The sequence below is a fragment of the Nuphar pumila genome, chromosome 2, assembly GCF_984573655.1.
Source record: "Nuphar pumila chromosome 2, dmNupPumi1.hap1.1, whole genome shotgun sequence".
NCBI lineage: Eukaryota > Viridiplantae > Streptophyta > Magnoliopsida > Nymphaeales > Nymphaeaceae > Nuphar > Nuphar pumila.
This window is the reverse complement of record NC_143250.1, coordinates 21,747,254-21,759,455: the sequence shown is the minus strand read 5'-3', so window position 1 is coordinate 21,759,455 and position 12,202 is coordinate 21,747,254. Positions and strand designations below refer to the sequence as shown.

Here is a 12,202-nt window from a genome sequence, read left to right as displayed (position 1 = left end):
GGTCTTTTCTCAAAGAAACCATGGAATCGGTGGGCTTCAGGTCACAGTTTATCGGATGGGTGCTCGATCTGGTCACTAATGCTCAGATCACGATTTCAATCAACAAAGAGCAAGGTAAGTAATTTCACATGGGTAGGGGCCTATCCCTCTGTTGTTTAATCTTGTTGATGACACCCTTAATGACTTGTTTAGGAAAGCAGTCTCATCTAGGTTCTTATCTAACCTGGATCTGACTGGCCTAGACAATTTCACCATGGTTCAATTCACCGATGATGTCCTCTTCTTTGGTGTTGTGTCGCAATCTCATATCGCACCCACATTAACACTACTGCTTAAGGTGTTCAACAGGTATGTAAAATTGACCTGCTTAATTTCCCACTTGTATCTTTCACGTAACATTTGTTTGGATGTCATTCTATATCTTTCCGTGGATAGAAAGCTTCTTAACTGGCAGGGGAATTATCTATAGAAAATCGAGTCGAATTATCCTGATTCTTCACATTCTTAACAACCTCCTCCTCCACATGATGCGTCATTTTTTTTTTATCCGGAAGAGGATTGAGGATAAGATTTCACGTCTCTGTCATTCCTTCAAGTCCCACCAAAGGCTCTGGTGGCCTGGAATAGGGTCTCCATGCCTATTTTCAGGGGCGGCCTTGGAATAAAAAGGTTGGGTATTCTGAACCAAGCAATCTTGTGTGGCTGGTGGTGGCGGCTTGCTTCCGAAGAGTCATCAATGTTGGATTTTGTCAAGCACCGGAGCCTCTGCATCATGGCAACCGCATGCCTCTTGGAAACAAGGGGCATCCATTTCGAAGAACCTTTGTTAAAGGTTTTCCCGAAATTCAAACAACATACAAGTGCATCCATCCACCAACGGGCAGGAGCTGATTTGGACCCTCTGCAACAATGGTTGTTACTCCGTCACGTCCGCTACAGGGTCGGAGTTGAGCACAGTGCAGACTAGTTGCTGCCCAAGGCGCTTTGGTCGAGAGGCCACTCCCCCAGGGGGGCGTTCTTCTCGTGGTTGCTGCTCACAGGAAGCATCTACACTCAGGATCGACTAAAAAAAGCTGGGATTCCATCTTGCAAATCGATGCCTACTGTGCGTCTGTGATGAATGAAGTACCTATCGACATATTCTGATCTTGTCGCTTCACCCAAGAGATTTTTTGCATGTCTTGACCAGACATCTCATTCTCCCTAAAAACTGATTTTAAAACATTCTGGGAAATGGTTACAAATCTGGAGATGGTGGATCTGCACAGCCTGGTGGCCTATCTGAAAGGAAAGAAATGGCAGGATTTACATTGAACTGCTGCACAACCCATGTCAAGTTGCTCGGCTAATGATGCTATCCGCGTTTGCTGGCAGAGGGAGGGGTTGGACTGGGTGAATTTTCATGATCATCACCCTCTATTTGCACAAACAAACCGTTTATTCTTACGGTTTTGTTTGATTCTTTGTTTGTGCTTTGTTGACCTTTAAACACAAACTGTATAGCATGTGTACATATTTTCTTTTAATTCCATTCACTTTTTCCCTAAAAAAAAATAATAATAACATATTGACTTTGGTATCTCTTTCTCTCTCTTTCATGATGAGTAATGACATGCTCACCCATGCACGCCTCTCTCATGACTCATGATTTTTTAGGTCTCCCTCTGCTGTCCTCTTAGCATGTAAGACAGATATTTGTGAGAGTATCATTTAAGGTAGCTGTATGAGAGAGAGGCATTTATCCTTTTGTGAGAGAGCCATTTAAGGTAGCAGCTGAGAATTTCCAAAGTATGCATATTTAAAGTGATTCCCAAGCCATTGGATCTCAAAAGATCTAATGGCTAATAAAAAGGAGCAGGTGCTCCAGGAGCATCGATTCATTTTATATATATATATATATATATATATATATATATATATAGAGAGAGAGAGAGAGAGAGAGAGAGAGAGAGAGAGAGAGTAATGGGTAGGTGTGAAATGATAGGTAAAATTTTAAGGGTCCAAATATCATTTTTTTCATCCAAAATACATGATCCAAGGTTGGATTCCTTGTAAATCGATCATGCCCAACACATTTACCGGGTTGAAACTGCAAAAAAAAAAAAAACCAAAAGGACAGAAAAACCCATTTAGCATGCATCAATTTCACAACTACCCATTACTCTATATATAAAGTAATGGGTAGGTGCTAAATGATACATTCTAAATGAGGTTTTTCAGTTTTTTACATTTTATTTTTAAATTCTGACTGTATAAATGTGTCTATGTACTTTTGATAGGGATAAGCTCTTGACGTGTTCAATTCCAACACATGGGTGGGTTTTTATAAGGTTCGACAAATCAACACTCTAAAATTTTTGTAAACAGTAAAAAAATTTTGTAAATTTTTTAGGCTCCAAATATCAATTTTCATGGAAAACATCCAGGTGTGAATTCCTCGTACATCGATCGTGCCCAATACATTTATGGGGTTAGAACTGCCAAAAAAACACCAAAAGGGCAGAATAAGCCATTTATCCCATATCAATTTAGCGCAAACACACACACACACATATATATGAATGGGTAGGTGCCTGATGCTTTTTGTGCCTACCGTGTGCCTATCGAGTTTGGATAGGGGTTTCCAGGCGATTTTTCAAAAATCTGACCCTACATATGTGATCTAGACTATAGATTTGATAGAAAATCAGACTTGGATCATGTTTTTTTGAGAAAAATGATGACTTTTTAAGCATTGAATATTTTATAAAATTGTAGACTGTTAATTTTTGAATTTTATAAAAACCTAACTTGGTGTTGGAATCGGATGATCCAAAAATTGATTCCCACAAAATAAAGCATGTTGATCACATATGTATGGTCAGATTTTAGAAAAAAATAGAAACAATCGTTCTAAAGCTCGGTAGACACACGGTAGGCACAAAAACATTAGGCACCGACCCCTTACTCTCTCTATATCTAATATATATAGAGAGAGAGAAAGAGAGAGAGAGAGGAATCTACAAATGAAATCTGCAAAAAAAAACATTGAAAATGTGTTTTTTTTAGTCTTGTTTAAAATCCTGACTGTACAGAGGTGATTAAAGTGCTTTATTTCATAGGGATCAACTCTTGGATCATCCAATTCCTATACATAAGTAGGTTTTTATAGGGTTTAAAAAATCAACTGCTTAAAATCTTTGTAAATTTTCAGACCCCACAAAAACCATTTTTTCTTATAAAAAAACATGATCCAATTGTTGATTCCATGTAAAATTGGCCGTATCGAACACATCCGCTGGATATAATCTTGTCCATCATAAAAAGATTTAATCACCATAGATACCAAAAATGCTAATAGACTATCTTGAGCAGGCAGTCATACACAAATATCCCTGCGAAACCTGATAAGGCGAGAATTAATTTGCAAATGGCTGATAAGGCAGGGATCAATTTGCAAAAAAAAAAAACAGTTTAAATATTTATCCCATTTGATAACAAAATCTCAAAACGATATCGTCATCCAATTATAATCGGACATAACTTTGCCTTACCAAATGCAACTAAATAGAATTGAAGTGGCTCATATATTGGATAAAGTCCTATAGAAAAGATAAAAAAGTAACAGAAAATTGCATAAAATTAATTAAAATCACCAATAATTTATTCATCAAGTTTTCTTCTCTCATAAATACTTATAGCAATCAAAGAGAAACCTTGGAAACCCTAATCTCATTATGAATATGAAATAGATCCTATGTCAAACAAGATCCAAAAAGTGACCTAAAACTACGATCCAAACTAGATAATTACAAGAGACCATAAAGAATCAAAATGAATCCAAATGGACCCTCTGGAACAGGTAGAATCATGCTCTCGCTCCTAGGTCAATTACAAGAGCGAAAGAAACAATCCCAGTTTATTTTTTCCGCGTTTGCATGGGATGCAGGTGACGCACCAAAAGGCCAAAGAGCTTTCAAACAACCTTAATATCACCATAAACACATCAACGATATCCGTGACTATGATGAGGACCTGAGAAGTGTTGGATTTGAGGCAGGGAAAGCAACTCCAGAAGCAACAACAACAGTTTAAAGTTCTCGAGTTATAGAAGAGAGAAGAAAAGGGGAAAAGGAGAATTGAATATCGACTTTGAGGTTTGCTTCAAAGGCCTCTCTCTTTACAGAGTTGGATTTCTTTGTGTATATGTTTTAGGGGCCGAGTCTCTTGTATTTATAGCCTTCTGTTTCCCTCTCTCGGCTCAACAGTCAATTGAGAGAATCACGGCGAGTCTGAGGATTTTGATAAAGATAAAATATGAATTTTGAAATGCTTTGTAAAACTGACTCTGCTTATCCATGAGCAGGCCTACTCATGGATAAGCATAACGTGCATCACATGGCCACACACACCAACATCTCCCACTTGGACATGAGATTGCTCAGTTTGCTTCCACTAGCGTGGGATTCCTTGAACCGATTGCAGATTTTTCCATTAAGGATTTTCTTCATAATCATACGTATCTCAACCTCATGCGAGCAACATGCTCGGTAAACAAGTCTTCTGAAATGCCCTTAGTTAAGGGATCAACTACCATATTCAATGTAGGAAGGTAGTCCACAAATATTTCATTATTCTCAATCATATTGTGTATGTAGTGGTATTTTACCATTATATGCTTGCTCTTGGAACTATCAGTTCCACTTTTCATTAGAGCAATGACAACTTGATTATCACAGTATATCTACACAAATTCACATAATAGATTTATCTTTAAGTCTTTAATGAATCTGTTGATCCATACTGCAAATGTCACAGTTGTATTACACGCGATATACTCAGCCTCTTGAGTATGCTGAGCAACACAATCCTGTTTCTTACAGGACCAAACAACAACTCCTCCTCCAAAGATGAAGATGTAGCCAGAAGTAGATTTGTTGTCATCTTTGCACCCTGCAAAGTCAGCATCAGAGTATCCAATCAAATCAAGGTTGTCAACATGAAAGCTCAGTTGTAAGCCTTTAAAGCCTTTTAAGTATCGAAATATTCTTTTAACAACTTGCCAGTGAGGCCATCCAGGATTACTTTGATGTCTGCTAACAAGACCTGCAACAAAGCTTATGCTAGGTCTTGTAAATAACATCACATACATTAGGCTTCCAATAACCCGAGCATAAGAAATTTTAAGACTTTGTTGGCCCTCACCTGGGCAATCACTTTTACTTAAATTTACTCCTTTTGTAACTGGAGTCTCAATGGATTTGGAATCATGAATTCTATATCTTTTTAGAATATAGTCAATGTACCTTTCTTGACTTAGACAAAGAGTCATTGAATCTCTATTTTTGGTGATTTTAATTCCCAAGATATATGAAGCTTTACCCATATCTTTCATTTCAAAGTTTGTGTATAACCATTTTTTGTGTTGACTATCTTTTCATTATCATTACCAGTCAAAAGAATATCATCAACATATAATGATAGGATACATAATAGACTCTCATTTTTTCACACATATACACAATGATCTAATTGATTTGGTTTGTATCCGATCTTTGTTATGGCCTTATGAAAAACTAAATACCATTATCTTGGTGATTGCTTTAACTCGTACAAGAATTTTTTAAACTTGTACACTTTATCATTATTTATCACATAACCTTCTGACTGAGTCATATATATAACTTCTTTTAAGTCACCATTTAGGAAGGCAGTCTTTACATCCATCTGCCATATATACATATCATAATGAGTAACTATGAATAATATTATCATGATCGACGTAAATTTAGCAACTGACGAATAAGTTTTCGTATAATCAGTCCCTTCCTTTTGGAAAAAACCTTTCGCAACCAGTCTTGCTTTAAATTTGTTTATAGATCCATCAACTTTATTTTTTTTTTAAGAACCCATTTACAACCAACCGTTTTCCTTCCTTCAAAAAGATCAGTTAAATCTCATACTTGGTTCTTTTCGATGGATTCAATTTCTTCATCTATAGTTTTTTTTTCATTCTGATGTCTCTTTTGAATTAATTGCATCAACATATGAGAGATTATTAGTCATCTCATCAAGGTGTACAGAGTAGCAGAGTTCCTCACACAAATACACATAGTAGTCATCCAAGTAGGATGAAGGAGCTTTAAACCTTTTATGACCACTTAGTCCTTGAGAGGTAAAGGGCTCAAAATCAGTTGGTTCATTGCTTAACTGTTCCACAGTTGGTTCATTACCTAATTGTTCATCCTAATCATTAGGATCATCTAGAAAATTAAATGGATCCTCAATTGGATCATTGGATTCATTGTTGAGATTTTTCAGAAACTCAACATCGCTACCGTCAATCAGTCTCAGTCTTTGGTGATACAATCTGTAGCCTTTTGATCCTTTTGGATAACCAATAAAGATACATCTTGCTGATTTGTTATCTAATTTATCCATAGTTGAATGATTTTTACATGAGCTACAGATCCCCATCTCCTAAGATGATTTAAATTTGGTTTCATATCAGTCCATCTTTCATATAGAGTTGTTGGGACAACCTTACAGGAAAATCTATTTAAAGTATACATAGTTGTATTTACAGCTTCACCTGAAAAAAATTTGGGCAGTTGTGCACCTGCCAACATGAATCTAACCATGTTCAAGAGGGTTCTGTTACACCTCTCAGCAACACCATTTTGTTGCGGTGTTCTTGGCATGATTCTTTGCCTATTAATGCCAAGATCTTTGCAATAATTACAAAATTCATTTGAGGTGTATTCACCACCTCTATCAGATCTTATAATTTTAATGTATCTACCAAGTTATCTTTCAACTTCATTCTTGTATTCTTTGAATTTTTCAAGTACTTTTGATTTATTTCTGATGAGATACAAATATCTATATCTTGAGAAATCATCAATAAATGTTATAAAATATAACATGTCATTGTGAGTTTGGACTATAAAAAATCCATAAATGTTTGTATGAATTATTTCTAACAATTCAGTGGCTCGAATAAGATTAGGTGGAAAGGGTTTTCTTGTCATCTTTCAAAAAATACAAGATTCACACTTTTCAAAGTGAGATTCATTAAAGGTATAGATTATCCCTTGTTGTGCCAGATTTTTTATTTTCTTTAGGCTTATATGCCCAAGTCTTTTATGTCATGCATTCACATCAATAACTAAGGCACAATCAATATAAGAGGAAAAGTTTTCTTTATTGTCAGATAATTTGAACATTCTGTGTTCTTTATCAAATTTTTCCTCAAACAGGATTCTACCATGTTTTCTCATTATGACCTTTTCAGGGACAAAACGGACCTCAAAACCTTTTTCAGTCAAAGTTGGTATAGACAGAAGGTTCATTCTCATTGAAGGAACATAGAGAACATCTTTAAGTAAAACACTAGTCCCTTCCACATTGAGTCCGTAAGACCCAACTCCCAGAACATCACTATAGGAGTTATTGCCCATGTAAACCTTATGCTCTCTTGGTCCCAACTCTTTGAGATCCACAGATCCATCAGTGGACTTGGCTATGTGGTGAGTAGCTCCAAAGTCCACCCACCATCCTGAGATCTCTTCATTCGCAAAGTGACATTCAGATACTACACAAATGACTTTCTTTCCATCATTCTTCTTGTTTGAGTTGTTATTGTATCTTCCACTATTCCAATTGCTCTTATTGTTGGAAAACTTTGTCCTGCGGTTCTTCTGTATGTGCCCCATCTTGCCACACTTGAAACACTTGACCTGCGAGCCTTTATTGCTTTAAGGTTTGAAACCTGCATTTTGCCCTTTATGGAACTTGCCATTACCTTTCTTCTTAAAGTTATTATGCTTAAAGGATACTCAGCTATGAGACAGTGTGTCTTAAACCACCATCAATTCAGACTTCTTTTCTTTAGCCATGTGTTTTTGTTCTATGGCCAACTGAAAGGGCAGCACAATTAAGTTTAAATTCTTTTAATTTAATCTTAATGTAGTTGTCACCATTTTTTACGAATGTGGGAGGCTATTTAGTATGGTGGACACCTGCATTATATCTGGAATTACATTTTCAGCAATGGCTAGGTCTTTAGCCATGACCAACATCCTGTTTGGATGGTCTACTACACTGTCACTCTTTTTCATTCTATATGACTTGTAATGTTCGAGTAGTAACTGGATGTGGACTTCAGATGTGGTGTCATATTTTATGGTTATTGCCTCCATCATTTTCTTGGCTGTCTTATAGTCTTCAAAGACCCTAAACAAATCATCGTCCATTTAGGTGAGCATGATTGTTCTTGCCATCAGGTCATCTTTTTGAAAATTTCTAAATTTAGTTATATCATTTTGAGTTGCTTCATCATTCGGTTTATCTATAGACATACTAAGGACATATTTCAGTCCTTCCAGGACTAAAGCCAAGGGGATCCACCTTTTCCAAACAGGAAAGTTGGTCCCATTTAGCTTGTTGGTTTTTGCTAGTTCGGAGGCACATACACGGTTAGCCGTTTTATACTAAAATAAATTTATTTTATATATTTTATTTATTTATTTATTTATGATAAGTCAGCACAAAGAGACAAATAGACAAAAAAAGAAGATTATGTCAGTCTATACTGAGAACAAGCCTCTAATTGTAAATAGACCTATTTTTGAGTCTTAAATGGAATTTCATAAAAGTCAAGTGTTTTAAATTAAAAGGAACAAAGTTATTTAAAAATTAAAATAGTTTCAAGTATCGAAAAAGAAATACTATTATTTCTGACAAATTTTCAGACATTTTAAAGTCGCAAACCTATTTTTGCAAAATTGTTTAAAAAGGTATGTGGGTTAAAAATAAAACTCGTTTAACCCTATTTTTGAAATATGCAAAAATTTCAGGGGCAGCGAGGTCTTTTTACCCCTCAGGTTATATATTCCCTAACCCTTTCGAAACAACGTATTATTTTTTTGGGTTTTTCTCTCTCCTCTTCGACGAAGCTCCAGAGCGGTCGGAGGCGATCTTGGTGTTTTCCGATCGTTCTCCGGCAGCAATGATCCAACTCTCTGGTTGGGTTTTCTCCTCTCATTGCAAGCTCCCTCTGTGTGCAAATTTGCAGTCGTTCCACTGGTGGAGCTTCCAGAAATGACCGTAAATTGATTTTTTGGCCATTCACCAGCGGCGATGACCCAAGCTTTTGGTTGGGTTTGCTCCTCTCAACGCAGGCTTCCTCTACGCACAGGACCGAGGCCTTTTCTTCGTCGAAGCTTCCAGGGAAGACAAAATGATAAAAAAAATTCCCAGTCGTTCTTCGACGACGATGGCTCAACCCAGTGTTTGAGTTTGCTTCTCTTGACGCAGAGTTCCCCTGCGCGCAAACCCGAGGCCAAACAGTGGCCCAAAATCGGTTTTCCCGGTAACTTAGGGTTTTGCCATTTTCTGACTTTCTATTTTAAGATTATGTGTCCTGGTGATTTTTTTCTGGATAGGGAGCACCAGAAAAACACCGGAGGTCTTCTGTCCTTGCTTGTTCGGTGCTGCCGAAAAAAATGGCAGTCAACCGATTTTATCCATCGACAAAAAAAAAACATTGTCTGTTTTTTTTCTTTCTTGGTCTGTCTTTCTATTTTTCTCTTTTCTTTTCTTTTTCTTTTGGTTTGCAGAGACGAATAAGAAAAAGATCGCCTCTTTCGTGAAGAAGTCAAGCCTCTATTTGCCCTTTTGGGTTTTCAGAGACAGATAGGGAGAAAAAATGCTTCTTTTGTGAAGAAGTTGAGCCTCTGTTTGTCCTTTTGAGTTTTCAGAGACAGTCAGGGAGAAGAAACTCTTCTTTCGTGAAGAAACTGAGCCTCTGTTTGCCCTTTTGGGTTTTTAGAGATAGAAAAAAAATGTAGAGGAGCAAACTCACATGTTTAATGCTTTTCCTTTTTTTGCAGGTTGAAGGCAACACAGTTTGTGGAGCATCTTCAAACCACGACTCTGATACCACTGTTGGATCTGGGGCAGCGGAAGCAACTCCAGAAGAAGCAGAAGTTTGAAGTTCTCGAGTTATAGAAGAAAGAAGAAAAGGGGAAGAGGAGAATTGAATATCGACTTTGAGGTTTGCTTTGAAGGCCTCTCTCTTTACAGAGTTAGATTTTTTTGTGTATATATTTTAGGGGCTGAGTCCCTTGTATTTATAACCTTCAGTTTCTCTCTCTCTCTCGGCTCAACAGTCAGTTGAGAGAATCACGGTGAGTCCGAGAATTTTGATAAAGATAAAATATGAATTTTAAAATGCTTTGTAAAACTGACTTTGCTTATCCATGAGCAGGCTTACTCATGGATAAACATAACGTGCAACACATGACCACACGCACCAACAAGAAGTCGGGGACACATATTTAATGGGTCCGACCCGTTGTCATCTTTCCTTGTCCATGCAATACTTTTGCTGGACTGGCAGTCTGTGAAGGTGAACCTGTGGTATCAACCAAAGAAGAAAAAGATAGAAAGAACATATTCAAAAGCCCCACTTTGACAAAGCAATAGGAGCAAGTTGCAGCTAGCAGGAATAATGCTTTGGTGCAAATGGCATCTAGGCAAAGCATCCCACAATTTCCCCATGTGGCCAAACCCCCTCCAATTTCATGTTTGTACTGAAGTCTGATTTTTTCTGTCATGAAAGATACATGGATACGAGGGTTCGACTCACAAGCTCGAAACCCTTTTGAAAATGGGAGGCGAGGATCCCAACACTAATTTTCAACTAAATTTTAATCAATAAAACTATTTTTGATTGAAATAATATTCAAGGTATTCAAAAAACCATTAAAAATAATAAAATAATGGCCATAAGTGTCGGTGTATGTATCAACGTATCTGCGCACTTCTGATCGTCTCGCTAGAGAGAGACACGGCAAAAAATGGTGTGCCCTGTGACATTGGATTTCTCATTCATCAAGTGACCTGGATCCGATCCATCTCCAGAGAACTTGAATATATATATATATATATATATATATATATATATATATATATATATATATATATATATATATATATATATATATATATATATAATAGCATTGTCATTTTTATGTGGATTTTGGTTAAATCCTCACCATTGGTTTCATGAACCACAATGGATCCGTCGCGTATATTTTCATGTCACCACACTTGGACCAAAATGCACCGATACCATCATCTCCATCATTATATATAGTCCCAAAATAAGCGAAATATTAGGAACATATCTCGATATTTTTTGGATTATAACATTTTAAGAAGATATCACCATAAAATATTCGTTACAAAGGACAGCATCACAAAGAAAAATGTGCACACAATCCTCATGCATATATGTTTTAAACATAGATTAACAAGAAGTAGTGGAGGAAACCAAGGCAACAAAAAACATGATCTTTACTTTCCTCTCGCTTATTGCACCTTAATCAACTAAAAATCATCATCATAATCACCATCGCCACCGTAAGCCAAGTCATCTTCAACCTTTTCTGCAATCTTATCCTCCACATAGTCAGCCCCCTCAGCCAATACCAGCCCACCCATCACCCCAGCCACAGCCCCTACAGCCAACCCAGTCCCCACACCAAACTTGCTGCCCTTAGCCGGCTCCGATGCCGCCGGTGCGCTCCGGTAACCCAAATCCGGCCCGCTGTAATACTGCGGTGGCGGGGCGGATCCATATACTGGCACAGCATATGGACCGGGCTGTGCCCCATATGGGTAGGCTGTAGCCGGTTGGTAATCCCTAGTGGTTTGGCCATATGGCTTCGCATACGGGTCCGGAGCCGGGTACCGGACCTCACAGACTGCAGCCACGAGATCGACCTTCCCCTGCGGCCGACCCGACGGACGCTTCAGCTTGAGTGTCGTCTCGTACAGCTCGCCGAAGCCGACCTCATCCACGACTTCCAGGAGTGGGAGCCGAGCCGAGCCGATGAGCGGCTTGGTCTCGCCAGAGGCGTTGGCATGCACGACGTCGATCGAGAGGACGGCGTCCTCGATTGGGCAGCCACGGATCGGGATAATCAGCTTCTCGTTCCAGACAGGGCACGTGTCACTGTGGTCATCGACCCTGGTGGTGGACTTGGACTCCGGGTCGACCCAAGCCACCACATAGGGCTTGAGGTCCCCATAGCGCCAATTGACATTCTTGAGGTCCTTGGCACAGGAGATGGTGAGCTCCAATTCCAGAGGGAACCGGGACGCCATGGAAAGGTTGTAAAATTGGGAAGAGTGAAGGATCTGGTGTGTCCAGGAA

The 12,202-nt window shown here is 38.2% G+C and overlaps 1 protein-coding gene across 1 annotated transcript; it reads right to left on the bottom strand.

The window, feature by feature from the left end:
- Positions 1-11,255: 11,255 nt before the first annotated feature.
- LOC149845000 (uncharacterized) lies at positions 11,256-12,202 on the bottom strand. Its single transcript, XM_089997420.1, has one exon. It carries the CDS (start codon positions 12,151-12,153, stop codon positions 11,374-11,376), a length of 780 nt encoding a protein of 259 aa, XP_089853546.1. The 5' UTR covers positions 12,154-12,202; the 3' UTR covers positions 11,256-11,373.

What these genes read in the sequence shown, in the direction of transcription:
- LOC149845000 (XM_089997420.1), bottom strand. Translation starts at nt 12,153, where the DNA reads ATGGCGTCCCGGTTCCCTCTGGAATTGGAGCTCACCATCTCCTGTGCC.